At 40.1% G+C, this 19,799-nt stretch overlaps 4 protein-coding genes across 9 annotated transcripts; 2 read left to right on the forward strand and 2 right to left on the reverse strand.

Moving 5' to 3' along the window:
* The first annotated feature begins 1,423 nt into the window (after nucleotides 1-1,423).
* On the forward strand, nucleotides 1,424-2,708 carry LOC115692584 (AT-hook motif nuclear-localized protein 23-like). Its single transcript, XM_030619492.2, has one exon. The coding sequence runs from the start codon at nucleotides 1,604-1,606 to the stop codon at nucleotides 2,417-2,419; it is 816 nt and encodes a 271-aa protein (XP_030475352.2). The 5' UTR covers nucleotides 1,424-1,603; the 3' UTR covers nucleotides 2,420-2,708.
* Nucleotides 2,709-8,075: 5,367 nt separating this feature from the next.
* Nucleotides 8,076-9,748, forward strand: LOC115692589 (multifunctional methyltransferase subunit TRM112 homolog A-like). 2 transcript variants are annotated; one of them, XM_030619498.2, is made up of 2 exons: nucleotides 8,076-8,166; nucleotides 8,994-9,748. In XM_030619498.2, exon 2 carries the CDS (start codon nucleotides 9,070-9,072, stop codon nucleotides 9,436-9,438), a length of 369 nt encoding a protein of 122 aa, XP_030475358.1. In that variant the 5' UTR covers nucleotides 8,076-8,166; nucleotides 8,994-9,069; the 3' UTR covers nucleotides 9,439-9,748. The 2 variants fall into 2 exon arrangements, with proteins under 2 accessions (XP_030475358.1, XP_056161777.1); XM_056305802.1 differs by lacking the exon at nucleotides 8,076-8,166 and adding an exon at nucleotides 8,299-8,530.
* Nucleotides 9,749-10,560: 812 nt separating this feature from the next.
* Nucleotides 10,561-13,325, reverse strand: LOC115692588 (heavy metal-associated isoprenylated plant protein 4). Of its 3 annotated transcripts, none has more exons than XM_056305801.1 (5): nucleotides 12,404-12,501; nucleotides 11,985-12,174; nucleotides 11,401-11,488; nucleotides 11,098-11,318; nucleotides 10,561-11,004 (listed from the first exon to the last, which is right to left on the reverse strand). In XM_056305801.1, the coding sequence occupies exons 2-5, from the start codon at nucleotides 12,144-12,146 to the stop codon at nucleotides 10,771-10,773; spliced, it is 705 nt and encodes a 234-aa protein (XP_056161776.1). In that variant the 5' UTR covers nucleotides 12,147-12,174; nucleotides 12,404-12,501; the 3' UTR covers nucleotides 10,561-10,770. The 3 variants fall into 3 exon arrangements, with proteins under 3 accessions (XP_056161776.1, XP_056161775.1, XP_056161774.1); XM_056305800.1 differs by having other exon boundaries at nucleotides 10,641-10,953; nucleotides 11,985-12,169; nucleotides 12,404-13,325; XM_056305799.1 differs by having other exon boundaries at nucleotides 10,641-11,004; nucleotides 11,985-12,169; nucleotides 12,404-13,325.
* A 153-nt stretch (nucleotides 13,326-13,478) lies between these two features.
* LOC115692581 (uric acid degradation bifunctional protein TTL) lies at nucleotides 13,479-17,807 on the reverse strand. 3 transcript variants are annotated; one of them, XM_056305798.1, is made up of 6 exons: nucleotides 17,529-17,807; nucleotides 17,305-17,399; nucleotides 15,565-15,622; nucleotides 15,334-15,435; nucleotides 14,901-15,057; nucleotides 13,479-14,105 (listed from the first exon to the last, which is right to left on the reverse strand). In XM_056305798.1, exons 1-6 carry the CDS (start codon nucleotides 17,664-17,666, stop codon nucleotides 13,693-13,695), a joined length of 963 nt encoding a protein of 320 aa, XP_056161773.1. In that variant the 5' UTR covers nucleotides 17,667-17,807; the 3' UTR covers nucleotides 13,479-13,692. The 3 variants fall into 3 exon arrangements, with proteins under 3 accessions (XP_056161773.1, XP_030475350.1, XP_030475349.1); XM_030619490.2 differs by having other exon boundaries at nucleotides 13,479-14,147; XM_030619489.2 differs by having other exon boundaries at nucleotides 13,479-14,150; nucleotides 17,529-17,806.
* Nucleotides 17,808-19,799: the final 1,992 nt, after the last annotated feature.

Below are 19,799 nucleotides of genomic sequence, written 5' to 3' on the forward strand. Positions count from 1 at the left end.
GAGTCATAAACTTTTTCATGTTTTGTCAATTGAGTCCATCTAGCCAATTTTTGCAGGAAATTGATGACGTGAAAACTGGCCGTCGTGGCATGGCACGGCCGCACTGACATGGACATTTCTAATATTTTTTGAATTTTTTAACATTTTCTTTTCTTTTGTTTGTTTTTTTTACACTTGAACTCGCTGGCCGACCATCGTCGACCATAGGTGACGGTGTCAGGCCCTCACATAGATCTAAGCGAGGGCTGCAAGCCCCTCGCCAAAGAGAAGGAAACAAAGGTAAAAAAAAGAAAGAAAAAAATAAAAAGGGATTTTTTAAATAAAATTATTAAAATATTGTAAAAATGCCCACGTCGGCACTGGCTGTCCATCGACTGTGGCACGAAAGACTGTTGGTGTCCACATCAGCGATTTTCGGCTTAAATTGATCGGATGGACTAAATACCAATGTAAAAATGTTTCGAACTAAATTGGTTCAATTGAGAGGTTCATGACTAAATTGGTATCAATGTAATATATTAAGGACTTTTTGGTTTTTTTCCAATCCTCATGTGTTTGGAGTCTTGAAAGGAGATAATCAACGGAAGATTTACGGACAAGGAAAATAACTGTACTTAAAATTGAGGAAAATGATTTTCCACCTTAAATAGAAGAAAACATTTTTCCAAACTCCATTCCACTTGCATGCTCAAATATAATTATAGCACAGAAACTAATTTTTTAAAGTAAAATATAAACATCAAAAAGCCTTTTTCATCTCACTTTCAACTACAACCAAACAATTAAAAGCAACCCATTTTCCTTGAAACTCACTTTCACAGAAAACATTTTCCGCTATCAAGATGTTTTTTAGCGAATGAGACACACCTTAAGAGTGAAAATATATAATTACGGAGATAAATAAGGACTTTCTAATCTGAACAATGTATAACTTGTGAGATCAGTGCCCACTATTGTATAAACTTAATATGTAAGATGAAAGTGTAATTTAACTCTATCTAGTTCTAAGGTTTTATTTTGATGACTAGGTACAATCAATAAGTCATTTCATAGCCACATAGCGATATATATATAGAACGAGTGGACTTCACTAGCATAATTTGCATCATAAATTGTATATATTAAATAACCCCTAAGTATTTGCATAAACAAATAACGGTGTGCGTGGGACCAAGAAAGAAAGGGAATCCTGACTCTTTCTTTAATAAAATTTAATAGTTGCGTGCCTCTATTTTTTTTTTGTCACTGGGGAATTTTTTTTATTATAAAAAACTTCTAATAAAAGACTTAAAATGATTAAACATATGAAATATCAATTGGTCATGATAATCAAATCTCCAATCAGGTCACGTAAAACAATGCACGCAATATAAAGCGAGTTTCTTCGTTTATCACTTGACCCAGATAAGAACTCATTTCTGTCTCTCTCTCTCTCTCTCTCTCTCTTTCTCTCTTTCCTCTTGTCTTCTATTCGTTCTAGGGTTTCAATTCCAGCTACCTTGTGGTTCACATAAAATAACCCCCATTATGATTTTAAAATCACACATCCTAGCATTACTCTGATTATTCCATTGCGTTTCAAATTCATTTCTGTGCTGCGTGTATGGCTTCGGGTTTAGATTTAGGTTCATCCAACCCTTTTCTTCACCACCTCCAGAGGCCTGACCTCCACCTCCAGAACCCACCAGATTCTGATGACAATGACCCCAACACCCCAACCCACTACTCTGGCAACAGCAGCAACCTCGACCTCGTGTTGCCGACCTCGGGGCCAGGCGACGTGGTCACCCGCCGGCCCCGCGGGAGGCCGCCGGGCTCCAAGAACAAGCTGAAGCCGCCGGTGATCATCACCCGGGAGAGTGCCAACACGCTCCGGGCCCACATCCTGGAGATAGGCAGCGGCCACGACGTGTTCGAGTCCGTGGCAGTGTACGCGAGGAGGCGGCAGCAGGGGATCTGTGTCCTCAGCGGGGCCGGCATGGTCACGGACGTGAGCCTCCGTCAGCCGGCGGCGGCCGGCTCGGTGGTGGCGACCCTGCACGGCCGGTTTGAGATCCTGTCCCTGTCGGGGTCCTTCCTGCCGCCGCCGGCCCCGCCGGGGGCGACCAGCCTTACGGTGTTCCTGGCGGGGCCGCAGGGCCAGGTGGTCGGGGGGAACGTTGTGGGGGCGCTGATGGCCTCCGGGCCGGTCATCGTGATCGCGTCTTCTTTCACGAACGTTGCTTACGAGAGGCTGCCTTTGGAGGAGGAGGAGGTGAATCCGATGCAGCAAGGGGGCGGCGGCGGCGGAGTCAACAACAACCAGTTCCCAGATCCTTCATCAGGTTTGCCATTCCTCAATCTTCCACACAACATGACTCATCAGTTAGCAATTGATGGGTGGGGTGAAAATGCAGCTGCAAGGCAGGGTTATAATTGACCCACATGAAAATTAGATTAACTAGATTTGTTGTAATCCCCACTTGGTGTCTGTATGACATATTCTCTCTCTCTCTCTCTCTCTCTCTCTCTCTCTCTCTCTCTCTCTCTCTCTCTCTCTCTCTCTCTTCCTGGTGTTCTTTTGTTCATTCTTGTAAGTTTGATCTTGGAGATGTGTGAGGAAAGACTTGGGCTATGTTTTTGGAGTTTAATCCCCTAATTTGGACTCTCCATCATCAGCTGAAATTGACATTGAATGGGTTCAACTCTAGACCAAATTTGCAGCGTTTCACAAGCTATCACTCACAGAACAAGGGTTAAAACTATGGGACACGCATGTGCAGCAAGTCAATAGCCCTTTTCTTGAAACGAAAGGTATGAGAAAGACGAAAGGTATGACGAAAGCTATTGTTGTTCTTATCATCAGTAGACGCTAGGGTTTGTTTTTCTGGCTTTGATGACTTCAACACAGGGAATTTCTAAGATAGGAGGAGCATTTCTTGCATTTTTCTCTCGCCTGCTGCTTTATCACATCCTAGATGCTGATTAGAAATTGGGCTACTTCATGGGGTTGTTTGTCTTTGTGTTTTCCTGCCAATATGATGTGAATTTTAAAAAAGTTTTCAGACTAACTATAGCAATTTGTAATCTGCATTTACATCATTATATGCTAGTTGAGGCATCTTGATCAAATAAAGAATCGGGACAATGCTTTTTTTTTTTTTCGAATTAAATGCCCTATTCGAGATTCAAAAGATAATCCGATTTGCTCTCCAGCAACTCTAGCTGAAAAAAAGAAGAGAAGATGATCATGGACTCAATTTCAGGATTGCAGTTGAGCCTGAGATCTCAAATTCAACTCCACATCACCTTCCCTTTTTAGCTTTCATCCGTTTAAGATTATCCTTTCTCAATTTATTTTAGATTTCCATAATTATTTCGCATACACATATTGGGCCTGTACACTTGTGACATTCGTTATCGTACTGGTGTTGACTTGATGGAGAGTGTTAAGATGAAAACGATAATTTACATGATGGTTTAATAGCTCAGAGATCGTTTCATTAAGTTTGTTTTTATTTTCATTTATAAACAACAAAATCCTTAGATGTACTTCTAAGTCACACATCCATTGATGACCGTACATCATTTTCAGTAAACGATGTTTTGGTCATGTCTGACTGTTGCTTTTACATTTTTTCTGTTTTCCTCAAATAAAAAAAGAAAAACGTACTAGTTATACATAAGTGAAATAAAAAGCAACACGATTTTTATAATATTAAAAAAAAAACAAAACTTATCATATTTCTTAATTCAAAAACAAAAACAATATTGCTTATTAGACAAAAGCAGATTCTAACTATCAATGGTATTGATAAGCAGCTAGCGATGCCATTGAATTTGCAAATTTTAATCGCTGCATTTGGCCGAAAGTGTGTTGTGAAGAAGGAAGAAATGAATGTTCCTACACAGATGAGATTTGCAGTATTTTGATGCCGAGATTTCTCTCCATTAGCCTAAATTTACGGATTGAATTTACTTTTCTGATCCTGAGTCTGAATATTTTCTGCTTACAAGATGATAAATTATATTGGTTTTTGTTCTCAATATGATAAATTTTATGCGTAGTCATCCAAACAGCGATGTTATGTAAAAACTATTTTTCGTCTTTCGGGAAAAAAACCGGGGCCGGGATATTTTGAAGCACAAGATTTTATTTTTGAGACATTTATGGCACAAGATTTAATCTATATATGCTTTTGCTCGTGCTGCTTAATATATTACATGAATCATATGCAAGACTTCACACAACTGACACACATTACAATCAAACCCTAAAAGCTGAACCACTGAGGACACGAGCTAAAGATCCCTTTCGGTTGTTGATGATTTCCCGATATCGGAGCGATGTCTACTTTGGATGGAGAGGGAGGGATTGGAACTAACATTTGATTCGGAGGCGGAGGGGATGGATGGAGGGTACGCATTCGAAGTTAACATTCCGTTCTCTGCAGATTGGAAGCACTGCTCCATGATCTGGTTGAATTCGCAACATCAGAACTGTTCCGTATCGTCGCCATATCATTCACTTATGGAAGAAATCGAGATAAAATTGGAGCTTATGATTGCAGAAAACCGTTCAACACCTTCCTCAGATTGCAGAAATCGGAAAAGATAACAAAAACCTAATGCTTTGCTAGTGCAGCTGTTCACAGTAGATCCTTACAGGGTAAGTAGGACAACTGCAGCTCACTTCAAAGAAGGATCAGTGTACAATTAATTGGCATAAAGAAGTTGACATTCTGGTCATATTCAAAAGCACGCGAGCTGATACGGTTGAGGAGGTTTACTCCCGAGATTTCCGATCTCTGCAGATGTGTTAGCATCGTGCAGCAGTAACATCGTGAGAGGAATGACATAGAGCAGGCGTGAGAAGCGTAGCAGACTATACTAGTGACCCCGGATGCCGGGCGGCAATATGGATCTCAAACCCATTTTTTGACATATATCTAGTGGGCTAGGTAGAATATAGGTTACCTAAAATTGTAAATACAGGTCGTAAAAAGTAAATAAAAGTAAAGGCCCGATCATAAATGGGTCTTGCTTGATCTGAAATAGACCCATTTTCAACTCGTAAAAAACTCAGCTGAATTCGGCCTGACAAAACAAGAGTGCTATGAGCTTCCTTCGGAGATCACATCGTAGATTGCCCCGAGTGGAAGTGGAACCAAGATTGCTCAGAACTTTCCCGCATCAACTTCGTAATCGATATCGCCGTGTTGATACGCAGGCTTTGCTTCTTAACTTTCTGGAAAATTGATGACACAGTGAAGTCACAAGAGAAGCCAATTACAGTTGAATGTTCACAGGCATGATCTCGAATTTCAATTGTGTAAGACATGTCAAGAAAGGGATGCGTAACTCAGCCATGCAACAACTTGTGAATGAAACTCATGATTTGGTCGTGCTTTTGCCAATCCGTGGCACACTGTATCCATTCCAAACTAGCTCAAGGGGGAAAGATGATTCTTAACAATATGGTTAAATTCAGGCACGGGACTTTTTGATTCACAATTCAAAATACCACTTTTAAGGCCTTTTTTGTTGAACAATCAATTCGCATAAAGGACCTTTTGCCATCAATCTTTTTAGGTTGTTGATTTTTATTTTCATTTCTGCCACAAAAATAGTTATTTGCTGATCTAATGGTTATGCTTAGAATGTGAGTTATCTGGGTGAGTTTGGATTTGGCCTATATTGAATTGGGTATGGGTCACATAAATCATACGGCATGAAAATGACTATATAGATTAAAAAGGTCAATACGGTCCACACCCACATTTAGACCCTTCCAAAGTGGATCCGACGTACCAATTTACCACCTCTAGTGGCAGGCGAGGAATGACAAGTCATTTGTCATGGAGATTTTCTCAAGGGTTCGCTACGCCCCTAAAGTCTGATGATGCCGAGTTCCACAAAGGTATTGAAGCCCAGACATTGTGAAGACAAAAAATTCCTCCCAATGAGTGAAATGATCGGGCATAAGCAATGAGAAGTGCTTATCGCTAATAGAATTGTGCAATGTGTCAATCCTGGTGTCGAGAGCCAATAATGAGTTGTCACGTGTCGGGAGGGTATATGTTACATCAAACCCACTAGAAAGGATTAGGGATTAGGTGGGGCTATCCCTAACGAGCCCCATTCCGAGGTCACCATGCCGAAACTTTCTAAAACATCTCAATCGAACAAGAATTGATAATTTCAACAAAACAAAAAAAAAAAGAATTGATAATTAATGATTGACCTAAAAATCAGAAACTACCTCTAAGTCCATGCAAATGACAATTAGTGATCTACCTACTAATTGAAAAGCACCTCAAATTCTAGTAAGTCTGAAGGTCTTGACAATCGTAAGTGCTCAGGAGTAATAAACAACCTGTAATTATCTTAAAAATATTTTTTCAATATTCTTAGTAAATTTGTCTAAATTCCTTTCATGTAAGTCAATCATATCAATCGTTAAAGTTGTTAGTTGTAATTTTCCTAAATTAATTATAAAATTTACAGCCCTACGGTCATTGACCTCCCGTAAATGTCAATAAGTTACCCTTTATCAGGTAGCCGGTTGCACTTTTTTAAAATTGATTTAACCGACGAGATTTTTTTTTCCTTCAATTCCAATGGTCCATATTTCATAAGGGGCTGATTCCATAAAACCCTATGGACCATAGAATTTTCACCGAAATAATCAATAACGAAAACCGTGCAGTTTTTAATGTACGGTCTTTCTCGTGTTATGTGTAATTTGTGCGTTAAAAGTCGAAATATCTTCTCGTTAACAAAATCCAAGGGAGAAGACATAGTGATATGAGATTTCACAAATTATTTTGATTGTTTTTATATTATTGATCTTGTTGAGTCGTTCTAGGGTGATCACAGTATTAAGGCCTTTGCATTTTCTCAAGGCCCATTTTCAAAGCCGAGCCAAACGCACCCTAAATCCCAGTTTAATAATTTAGAAATCCCAAATGATATACAAAGTCAAACTTATCGACAGTTTAGATCTAAATTATTTTAAAAAAATGAATATGAACGACAGAAGAAAATAAGACATGATAGCTAAAGTTTTCCAAATTAACAGAGATTTTATTCTAAACAATACAAAAATATAAGAGAATGGTCCTTTGAAATCTACTACAATCAACATAAAAAAATTAAAGGAGAAGGCTGTGAATTTATTAAAATTTTTGAAGTTCATATGTTATTTTTCCAATGGTTTAAAAATTATTCAAAGTATAAGAGTAGATGATAGTGGAAAATTTGAAAATTTAATACAAACAACCCATGCAAATTACTTAGCCAAAAAAAAACCTTAGAAGCAGAATTTACTAAATAAATCCAGAAAAAAATAGATCAAATTGAGAAATTTTTTTTTCCCGATGCCGACGAGGGCGACCCTCGCCAGATCCCACTCAGCCTCCTCAGCTCCGCTAGCATGGGCGCCGCGGCCCCCTTCTCTTCCCACCTCCTCCTCTCCCTCTCCAGTTCCCTCTCCTTCCTCACCTTCCGCCTCAGCTCGCCGTACCTCTCCACAAATTGAGATTGATTGGGCACTTGTGACCCCATTTTGAGACTGATTGCACTTGGGACCCCATTTTTAGAAAATAAGCTCAATTTGGACCCCAAATTGAATATTTCCCGAGAAAGAATTACCCCCAACGGAATAATCAACTAACCGTATATCTCGGGAGTTATGATCAATTAACGATATGGAAGAAACTAATAACGAATCTGTCAGAGAAGATACATACGAGGTATATAAACATCACCGGCAAACATCGCAAAAACCCCGTTACGATGGAGCAAGTCCTGCATCTTTGCTATTAGAAAAAAATTAAATCTCTTTAAAAATAAATATAAATGCCAATTCAATTTTGAGTCTTATTAACGAGTGCTTTTGAGTATTTGCAAAATATATTTGATGTGAGAATATTCAATTTTCAAAACATTGAATCAAAGTATTTGAAAATTATAATATTTTCTTATTTAGTCGTAGGGATATGTTTTTGAAAAATCCGATGTTTAATTATAATGCTTTAATTTAAACTAAAACAAAATGAAATTGAAAACCCTAGAAAAACCCTCCATTCAAGTTTACCATCGTCTCCTCCTCAGTTCTCTAACTAGCCTCCTCCTGCTCGCCGCGTCGCCGCCGCCTCGCCGTCGGGATTCGCCGCCGCACCTCTCGTGCGTGTGTCTCTCTCTGTTTCCCTTCTCCCCTTCTTATCTCCCAATCTCTCGCTGTCTCTCTTGTTTGCGCTCGCGCTCTCAATTCGTCTCTGTATGCCCGAGTTCTTGTTCTTGATTTCTTCCAACCGCGGCGCGTTGAGTGGCTCTTCGAAGAGAGCCGCCGTTCATCGGAAAGCCACCGATTGTTCTTTCTTGAATCATGATATTCATAATATTTTTCGGGGTTCGTGCATAGATTGGAATTCGGAATGGGCTGGATGTATGCGCTCTAAGATCTCGATTTATTGTCTTAATTGATGTTGATACATCCAAGAATTGCTGCGGCTTGTGGGATTTCAGCTGCGGTTTTGCGCATTTCACTGTATGCATCGACGGTCTCTTTCTTTTATAAATTTCTGTGTGCGCTGTGATTCTTTTCGATGCTTTGGTTTTCTTTCCCCTGTCCAGTCCTTCTTAGACTGATCGGAAATGGCTGGTTTCCCACCCATATGATCAGATATCACCTATTGTCCGACCTAAGTCGCCGGTTTGGTGTAATTGAATCCTCTTTTTTGGGGCAAGAATGCTCTTCATGGATTTCTAGTGTTCTTGTTTTTTCCTTGGGCCTTTGTCTTGGACTTTCCTTGTGGACACAGAAATATACAGTTAACTTTAAGCAATTCCGGCAGACGGCTTGAAAGATCCATTAGATTCCATAAATGATGATAACATCTACGTCCTCGTTGATACTGTCGTGTATTTATCTTGTTGCTTATAGGTACTATGGTCGAGTATTGAGCTCTATTGAATGCTGATTGTCGATCGGATTGCTTTCCTTCTCTCAGGCTCTGTGAAAGGTGAGGAAGGATTAACAGAAGAATCTTGACAACCGAAAACTTGTGAGACGGATAACTTTTCAAGATGAGGCTCTTGACCCACAACATGCTTTCATCAAACATTAAGGGAGTAACCAATGGCTTCCCCCTTGGCATTGTGGTGGAGAAAGTAATAGAGAAACCAGTGGAGATGAATCCCGACTTTCTCAAGAATATGTTCACCAAGATCGAGTGGAAAGCTCTCGTGGATGCATCTCGGTCCATGGGCTACGCGGATCTTCCTGACCAAGCGGATTCCTCAATGCTTGACTCCGTCGATTTTCTGCAGAGGTTTCATCATGCCCTTTTAGAGCTCCACCTTGAGGAAGGCACGTTGGTTTGCCCAGAGACTGGGAGGAAGTTTCCTGTCAACAAGGGAATACCCAACATGCTCCTTCATGAAGATGAGGTCTGATTTTGGTTGGATCGACTTGACTCTGTTGTGCCATTTGTGATTCAAGATTTAGTGAAGTTATGTTAGGTGGAGGTTAGTTAACCATCTATTACTTCGCTTGTTTGAGTAGAGACTAGGTGTTTTGTGGTTTGATTGATGCAAGAGGGTTTAATAGCAGAAAAGGGCTTGCAATGCAGTTCGGGTCGATGTAATTATTGTTACAATTTTTACCTGATCTAGTCTTTATGAGTTATCTCTTGACATTTGAGGTGTACTTTGCTCATGTCAATCTATGATTACTAGGTCCAGATAGTGATGTTATCTCTCTTCATCTTTTTTAGTGTTGTCTCTTAGCGTCGCTTATTTTGCTTGTTCTGCATATGTGGTGTTTCTGCAAAATAAACTGGTTGTATTGGTCTGTTTGTTGACTTGAACTCGGTGGTAAGGTCTCGGACTTTCTTCCTCAAGTCCCTGACAAGCGCATGCATGGAATATATGAGAGGCCCATCCCTTGGGAGAAGTTTTGATTGTAATTGTAAGTTGTTTTGTAAATAGTAGTCTACATGGTACATTCTTTTCTACAAGGCGTTCAATATGAAGTCTTTGGTGATCTTTGAGAAATGAAACTCCCATGGCTTGGTCTAGTTTGCTACCTAATGAGGAACGCTGTTGGAGATACAGCATTATAGCAGCTTCATCGCTAAATATGCTACTCATGTACTTATCTTCATGCACCATGGGTCGATCTTTGCAAATTCTGTATGAATGCGTGATGGTTCACTATATGACTCTGTAAATTTATCCTCCATTGTTTTTCGACTGCAAGGACAGGCAACTTCTTTCGTCGAACTTGTTGGGAGCGTGTAGGAACCTATCGTGATGTCTGTCTAGGACTTGCCAGAGCGAAGGTGTAAAATTAAATGTATTGCGATGACCTTCATTTGTGCCAACTCAAACATTGGTACTGGCCGGCCACCTTAGCACCTTTACTCACTTGAATATGAAGGGCTTTTGTGAGGAGAGCTTCTAAGAAAATAAGAATTTTGATTTGACTACATATTACAGGTTTGGTAAGCGATTTAACCTCTTCACCATCAGGTTTGCTAACATGGATCTCTGTTTTCTGATCTTCTTGTAGACTAATTCTGCTGATGAAGATAAAAGTTTCATCACATAAATTGGAGTTCTTGCAGAGAACTCTTTCTATCAGTTCTTCTCGCATCTGGTAAAGCTATGATTCTCATATCATATACTATTCTCGTATGACCCGTCTCTATAGGTACAGCGACAAACTCAGGTCTGTAGCTACTAAAGCTTCACTCTTGCTGACTCATTACTAGTGTTACCAAAAGATTACATGACAGAGCAGGAATTTGGGTTTTCATCACTGAACATTTGTGGAGCATAGACGTAGTGAACGAAGTATGGATTTCCCTCCTTGGTCTTGACCTCCACGATCTTTCTCTCTCCTGTGAACTCCACAATCTCTTTGCCCTTTGTCTCTACAATCTTCTCCTTCTCTTTCTCCACCGTCACCTTCTTCTCCTCTTTCTTCTCCACCTTCTTCTCCTCTTTCTCCACCGTCACCTTCTTCTCCTCTTTCTTCTCCTCTTTCTCCTTCTTCTCCTCTTTCTCCACCGTCACCTTCTTCTCCTCTTTCTTCTCCTCTTTCTTCTCCACCTTCTTCTCCTCTTTCTCCACCGTCACCTTCTTCTCCTCCTCTTTCTTCTCCACCTTCTTCTCCTCTTCTTTCTTCTCGACCTTCTTCTCTGGTTTCGGAGGTATGATCTCCGCCCGTTTGTTCACGGTCCTCCGCACGTATGACAGGAGCTTCTCGGGCTCGATCGTTCCTTGGACTGTTAGGGTTTGAGCCTTTATGTCGGTCTTGACACTGTAGATACCTGCGCTACCATTTTGGACGTCATGTATCTGGTGATTTGGAATTCTTCATCGATGGCACATGTTGGGAAGTCTCAACTATACCTTGATGTCTTATAAGCTTAGTCCGCAGGTCGCGTTCGCATTGGTCGCAGTGCATGTAGACCTTCAAATTGTGTGTTCGCACGGGTAGCTTAACAAGAAAGAGACGAAGCAAATTTTTGATTAGATCAAGTTTTCTTTACACAGGAAACAAATGATGTCATGACAATGGAAAAAAAGTAATTCAACCTAATTGTGCATTTGAATTTTGTAAAAAGCATTAATTTTTAATATTGCAAAATGTATCATACAAATGTAAAATGCGAGGTTGACCTAATACGATGCATTACTATTTCGGTGTTCAAGGCCTTAAATATGTGATACTATACAATACCTTGGTGATTACTACAAACAAGCACGTCTTGTTCAGGAAAGAACATGCGCATCATACGTTAAATCTAACGAAACAGATACTAAATAATACAAAAAGATGTCGTGTTTGAATTGGAAAATAGAGGGAAAGAGAGTGATCGATCATCGTAATGAAATGAACATGTCCAAATGTGTGATTTTTACAAAAATGTAACTAGTTTCTGTCGATTAATCAATATTATGACGAGCAAAATTGTAGTGTCTATTAGTTTTACTTCTTTGGGGCGTTCCTTGACGACTTTCTTCTCGGTTTCGACTTCCTTGATCTTGATCTTGGGCGATATCAACTCCACCTTCCTCTTGCTGAGTCTCTCTATTTTCTTATGGATTCCCAGCGGGTCGATTGCCCCTTTCACCTTCACTTCGTTGCTCTCCATGTTCACTTCCACTTGGTGAACACCTGCTCTAATGACCACCATCATCATCATTCATCACAATCCAAGACAAGAAATTTCATGGAATATACGCGTACATCTAGCAACATCACATTCACTCCATTCATCGACTGATGTTTCGGTTAATGTTCATGATATCTCTTGTGCTTAGCAATGGGATCGGCTGAGTTGTCTATCCGACAAACTGGCTTGTTATAAACTATATCTACGCACTTTTCATGGGAATCCACTTCACATACCTTGTGTTCTGAGAAGAGGCCTCCTGATCTCAGCCGCGCATTCTGGGCAATGTAGGTTAACTTTGTATATGGCGGTGATCACGTCAACTTTCTTCTCCTCTTTCCCCGCCATTTATTTTTGCAAAGATCTTTCGAAAACGGGAAACAGAGAAAAGGGAAAAGGAGATAGCAAACGATAATTTGTCTAGAGCTTTTATGCTGAAGAAAAAGGGTTGTGCAAATGAGGCTTCTGCCAATTAATCGTGAAGGGATCGAGAGATCATGCTGGTGAGATTTGCTGAGGGTAGTTCAACAGCTGCTTGAAACTTGCTGGAGATGAAATGGGAGAATTTTCTTTGGCGTGGAGGACTAGAACTCGTTTTCTCACCTATTTCCCTCCTTTTTGTTGCACCTGCGCATGATGAAATGCCAATGAAGAAAATGGAAACAGATGTGCAATTTGTCTGCTGGTGATGGAAAACCGGCATTGCTCACGACTACTTGTCATGATTTGTTTGAAGCAACATAGTCCCGTAACATTTCAGGCATACATGAACGGAGAGTTTATTGGAGGGGGAACAAGAACTCATTCGTTCGAAAACCACGACACAAATTAAGGTAGAGAGATTCCAATCGAAACGACAAAACGATAAGCACGCTTATAATTGCTGAATGTCAATCCTGGTTGCGAAACAAATCGCATCGCATGTATTGCTTATGATTAGCTTTACAAGGTAAACAATCAGGTGCTCAGAGTTATTTAATGAGCACATGTAGCCTGCTTTTAATACACCGAATACCTCTACATATGGAGAAACTACGTTTCGACTTGCGTAGTATCTAATTTTCAACTATAGAGACCCGAGTATAATCGCACGAAGGCTTCGGTGCGTCCTATGTACACGCATCCAATGCACCTAATACCCGCTCCCGTCATAGAGAAGATTGCTATACTTCCCCTATCTCCATAACTCTCATTTGGACATATAACATGTATATTGAACAAAAAAGAAACACAGCAGGCATTTCTGCTTTTTATCTTCACACGGGTTAAAACAAAAAATCAGCAAATCCAGTTCCTTCCACCTTCCACAGGTAAGAGAATCAGCACATCTCCCATTCATTTTATTCCTCAAATCTATCTGCCACAAGTCGTCTTTTTCAAAGATCAAAATTAAATATACACAAGACTAAACACACTGACTCAATATATGTCATAAATCACACATTACCCGTTCTCAGCTAACTGAACAAAAAGAGCCAGACTGAGTACTGAAATTTGGCATATCGAACCACTGTAATTGGATGTTTCAGCTGCCCCGGTAGGTGGTGAATGAGAATGGAGAAAAGAGAAGAGGAACATGAAAATGCTCCCGCTTCTGTGTCTCTGCAATTTCGAAAATGATAGAAACATAAGGGAAGAACCCGCCGGGGCAGTACTTACTCGTGTTGAAACTGATCCTGTATATTCCCGGATTAATCTCATTGATGATGTCCATCAACTGACCGCTTCGGCCATCTTTATCTGTACTTGAGACCCCTTGAAGTATCCAACCACCAACTTCTGCTTCGCCGAACAACGGGCGGGGTTTGTTGCCCCTCCACATCTCTAAGCAGACCTCCATGCCTGAGGCTGGGCATCCTTGAGAGACATCCAAGACATGTGTTGTTATAGGTGGACGAGTTCGAGTTGCACTTTGCGACGTTTTGTTGGAAGAAACTTCTGAAACAGCCGTAAGATGTCCTCCGATTATGCTCACACGATCTTCTAGAGCACAAAAACGAAAATGTTAGCATGATCTGAACCAAAAGTAGTTCAAAAGCATATATCTTAGCAATTATAGTCGCGTAAATATAATTCATATATTTCTATAATTTAAATATTTTATCATATTAGTGGGAAAGTAATAAGAAGTTCTTAAGAGTCAAAAAACAAACAGATATAAATAGGTGACAAAAAGCTTGGTGTAAGAGTGCATAGACAGATAAAATTGTTAAACATGTGATCTTCATGTAGATCTACATATATAGACAAGTAGGAATTCAGGCAATACTATGTAATTTATTGTTCCTTTTGCACCGTGATTCCTGTTTGATACCTTAAATTCTCTTAGCTTTTGAGCAAAAATTGCAATGAAAATCAGGACAGACTTGAGAAATCTAGATAACCTAGCAACAAATGACAGATAAGTCAACCACATGGCATGCTACTGCAACATGGTTGAAGTGGCAAAGGCTCATATGGCAGATTAACCCTGCCCCTGAAAAAGAACTTCATATATCAAAGGGGTAAACGCCCTCCCACTCAAGAGGTACTAAAACCTTTCCATGCTAGAGGATTCTTTTAAATTGGGTTTGTACGGGGAAAAACATGCAAAATAATAGCAGAAACAGTTGCATAGAGCCATCTGTCAAATTAGCCATTAAGGGCATGCATGGGTAGAAGAATTGCTATGACTTGACAATAGATAATTAAAACTTCATGCTTGAAAGATGAAACCCAGGACATTAGAAGCACCTTCTGCTTTCTTTGCTAGTCCTGCAGGACGCTGATCAACAGTTGAAGCCATGTGTTCTTTGGCTGAAAAGAGCTTTGCAAGACGTAATTCAGTTACTTTCATCTGCTCTTCAGCTGCAATCTGAAACTCCTCTATGGGCCTATTAGAGTACCGTCTCTGGAAAAGAAAATGTTGCAATTTTCTCACTTCTCAGTTATGATGTCAACATGTAACGCTGTTGACTGATATCTACTAAGACTGAAGGAAGTAAGGAAAATGCACAGTAAGTTGAGCTTTCTCCAAGGACAAGGCACAAGGCTTCATGGAAGGTGTTTCTGCGATAGGCACACTTTCATGGATCACAAAGCTGTACGCCTTGGATTGTCCCTCATTAGAGACATGAACTCATGTGAGCTAGTAACCTAGGGTACCAAATTTTGTTTCAAGATTTACCTTCAGCTCTGCAAGTATTTCGGGACTCGTCCTTCCAGAAGCACAAATAATAAAAATAAATCCGAACTTCCGCTTATATCGTACATTCCAGTCAGATAGTTCCTGCAAATGACAGGTCCAAGAGCATCACACTATTAGAGTAACTAATATGATTGCAATTATCAGTATGGTTTTCTCCATTACATTGAAGTAAATATTAGAACAATAAAATTTTTTGCATAAGAGGTTAACCTGTAAGCTAGAACCAGTGGCAGTTGCCAAAGCTGTAGATTGCTCTCCTTTACTCCACCTATTGAGATGAATGTCCAAAATTGCTCAGGTAATACACGAGTAACAAAAGACCAAAAATGTGCCAGAAAATGCAGGTGAAAGGGCACGTATAGAAACGAACACAACATTTGAAGTACTATGAACCATTCAGGTAAGTGCATTTAGCCCATGATATGCTTCAATCACTTCTCTGGTTTATTTCTGTTTGTTTGCTGCGTAACAATATGTATAGGCTAAACAGGCAATTTTGTGTTGCCATAGAATACCTCTACCTCACAAAAGTGCATAACACAAAAAAAGGATCACTGTGGTAAAGTTGAAGAGAGTAGGATTCTTTCAAATAAAAAAACTTGTCCCACCTAATTGTCGACGTATTTGCAAGTTTATGAGATGGAACTTAAGTAGAAGTCAAACGCCAGATGAAACAAGTTCACAGCACATAGATTTGTAGTGCCTGTCCAACTCCATGTAGGGAATGTATGCATAATCTTTTCGTTCTTCCAGTTATGATAAAGGACAAACTGGTGTGTAGGATTGATGTAAATCATGCTTAATGAACAGTTCAATGAGAGAGTTCACCTGATGAAAGCTTCAGAGAATTATAAGGATGGGAGATAAACACATCTCCATGAGCAAACACCCTATCATCTACCAGAGAATGCATTGCTCATCATGCATAGTAGGAAAACATTGTTAAGACAATGGCACAATTCATAAGTTGTTTCAAAAGTAAATAGGAGGATTTCTGTCATAATTCACCAATGAGTCGTCCCAGCGTTCCATAAAATCAAGTAGATTAACCAAACTATTCGGACATAACATGTGGTAAATGTGACATGTGCAGTCCCCAAAAAAATATGATGGATGCATAAGCAGATATCTAAAGATAAACAGACCAGTTGAGTACTCCATTGGGGCTTGGCCCACTTCAAATTAGTGCCACAGTTGGTAAAGTAATTTGTCAAGAACATGTACTCTCATTCATTTGCAGCATACAATCCACATAATGAAGCACATACCCGATCTTACAGAAAGCAGATTACCCTACAACAAGTTAACACTTCACCCAACCAATAAAAACACCCATCAATTTTCCCATTAAGAAGACCAGAAAACTTGGAAAATGAGTTGATCGACCCATCAGTAAAAGCAAATCATATTCTGTCAAATTAGTCAACCTCATTCCAAAGGTTCAAATAGCATTAAGTTTTCCACACATAAACAAAGGCATCAGCCATCCACAAGTCGCCAATTCATATAATTCAATGAAGCAAGGAGCTGATAATGAAGAGCCGAATGAAGGAGCCAAAACATGACTTGCCAGTTGCGGGGCACTACCGTCCCCGGGCAAGCTGGAAAAAATCTACCTGCTTCATCCATGGTTTCACAAATACTTACATCACAAAATTGAAAAGAAGCCCCAAACAAGTGCTCCTCAACTGTGAAGGCTAAAGTTCATTTACATGAAAAAAGCCAGTCTTTTTAGTTGGCACAGTGAGAACTCCAACAAATAATCTATGCCAAAGAGCAAAGCATGAAAATCTGAGGAACCCCATAAGGAAAAATTCCCTACTATCTCTTCAACTTCTCTTAAAAACAACGATGTCCATGAGGGGCCGCCAAGCGCAGATGTAAAAGAAAAAGCAAGAACCGATCAAAATAGAAGATACAGATAAAGAGAGAGACAGAGAGAGACTTAACTGAGCACTGGTGTCACTTCTCCCAGGAGCCACCGATTTGGTCTCTCCGATTTGAGGGTGGGCCGAGAAAGCTTCAAGCCAACCGCTCACGTCAACCTCCAACCAGCGAAAGAACACAAGATCAGCAATTTCCTCCGAAAGCTCCAATTCGAAAAGGGAAAAACAAGAAGGAACGAAGCAACGGGAAACGGTGGGGGTGGAGAGGGAGAGGGAGAAAGAGGCTACTCTGTTGAACCAGATGTCTCTGGCGGCGGGAACGGCAGCTTGGAAAGAGGGGAAGGGGGAGGCTCTCGCCATTTCGGCGGCGAACCTGGTGCTCCCGCAGCAGGCCAAGAAGTCCTTCTCGTCGAAAGCGAACTCCATGGGATGTGGGGTTGTGTCTGCGCCGCGGCGGCAGCGGGAGGAGCGAGGAGGCTGGGCGATCGGAGGACGGCCGCCGGCGTGAATCCGATCCGGAAAGCGAAGACGACGGTGGGAAAGGCCGGGGCAACGATGATGAACTGATGAAATATATTTTAGTGATTTTCTTTGGTTTTCAGTTGCGCCTCCGATAATTCACCTTAGCTTGCCCCTTGGAACTTTTTTACTCAGATCCAAATTTTCCAATCCACGCATTAGAATTTTTTAAATGCGAAGTATTTATGATTTTCACGAAAATGCAAGGATTTATATAAACAAATTCTTAGGGAGTGTCTTTTTGAGTTGAAAGATTTTTTCACGAATTAATTCTCTTAGCTTTCGTGCGTTTGGTTCGCTGAAAATGATCTGCCAGTTAGCGAAAAAATATCTGCGGTCAACAAAAACATGTATGTATAAAGTTAAGAAAATAAATTCCTTAACCTGAAAAAGGGAAAACGTTTTCCTTGAAGAATAATTTTCCTTTATCATGAAAATACACCCTTAGTTAAGTATAATAAGAAAGGGAAAATTTCAAATCAGTACCAAAATTGAGGTCATTTTCTCAAAAATGGGTTCAAAGTGGACATAGTCTCAAATAGGGGCCCGAAGTGCCTAATCAGTCTCAAATAGGAGCTCGAAATGCCCAATTAGTCTCAAGTAAGGGCCTGGGTTCACCAGCAGGTTAAATGCTCACCGGCCGGCAAGCACGTCACTGTTCCGGCGATCGGAACAAATGCAATTTCGTCTTTTACTTTTTAATTTTTTTTGTTTATTTTTTCCTTTTTCTGTTTTTTTCATTTCCTTTTCCTTTTCTTCTTCTTTTTTTTTTTCCTCTTTTCCCTCTATCGGCCATAGCCGGGGCCGGCGGAGGTTGCTGGCCTCGGGAGAGGGCTGCCCTTGCCGGCGTCGGGTGAGGGCCGCCCTCGCCCGATGCCGGCGAGGGCAACCTAAGGTCGGGCAAGGGTGGCCCTCGTTCGCCCAGCCCAAGCGAGGGCGGCCCTTGCCCAAAGCCCGCGAGGGTAGCCTCTGCCAGCCGCTATGGCCGGCAAAGGGAAAAGAGGAAAAAAAAAAAGAAGAAAAGGAAAAGGAAAAGGAAAAGAAAAAAACAGAAAAAGGAAAAAAGAAACAAAAAAAATTTTAAAAGTAAAAGAAGAAATTGCCCTTATTTCGATCACCGGAACAGTGACGTGCTTGACGACTGGTGAGGATTTGACTGGCCGGCGAACTCATGCCCTTACTTGAAATTAATTGGGCACTTCGGACCCCTAGTTGAGACTGATTGAGCACTTTAGGCCCTTATTTGGCACTTTAGACCCCTTTTTGAGAAAATAACCCCACTTTGGATACTGATTTGAAATTTTTCCTAATAAGAAACATGTTTTTTTTTTTTGGAAAACATGATTGTTAATTAAAGTCAGCTTTTGTTGAACTACGAGTCGCAATTCACATCGTGTAATTATTTTTATAATGATCTCGACTATTTGTGCCATTTATCCAATGATCCGACCATACTTGTTTTGGTCTTCTTCTCCTCAATCCCCTATTTGTGCCATTTTATACGTAATTCACGATATTCTTTTTTAACTTATAAAAGTTCTTACACTAAAATCCCACAAAAAGCTGTTGGTGTCGCATGCAAAATATCCTATTAACAAGTTTTTCCAATCCCGGGACACTTCTTAAGCACATCTAATGTAATGGAAATTACGTCACTATTCAGAATATTGATTAAAGAGAATCCCACAAATATGATTGATTAGAAATTGCAAATCTTGTTTATTTTGGTTGCTTAACAAATGTTTCGAACATTCTAGCTAACAAAATTTATTAGTGAATTTCCTATTTTTCACTCATATATGAATGTTCAAGATGCAAGTTCAAATATAGATTTTTTTTTTGTTTCGAAGATTTTTTAATGCATAAAAGTCCAACAGGAGTCATTTGCAAGTCTATCAAATGGAAAAGTGCAAAATTATTCAAAAGAAAAGTGGCGAAAAGTGCCAAAGATGCAAAAAGATAGGGTAGTGAAGAGAAAGAAAAACAAACTAATTTGATATATCATACTAAAAGTGACTTTTGCATATTAAATGCGTTAAA

Source organism: Syzygium oleosum, unplaced genomic scaffold (genome assembly GCF_021117445.2).
Source record: "Syzygium oleosum isolate NSW1041296 unplaced genomic scaffold, Sole_v2.1 Sole_v2.39, whole genome shotgun sequence".
In the NCBI taxonomy this organism is placed as follows: Eukaryota; Viridiplantae; Streptophyta; class Magnoliopsida; order Myrtales; family Myrtaceae; genus Syzygium; species Syzygium oleosum.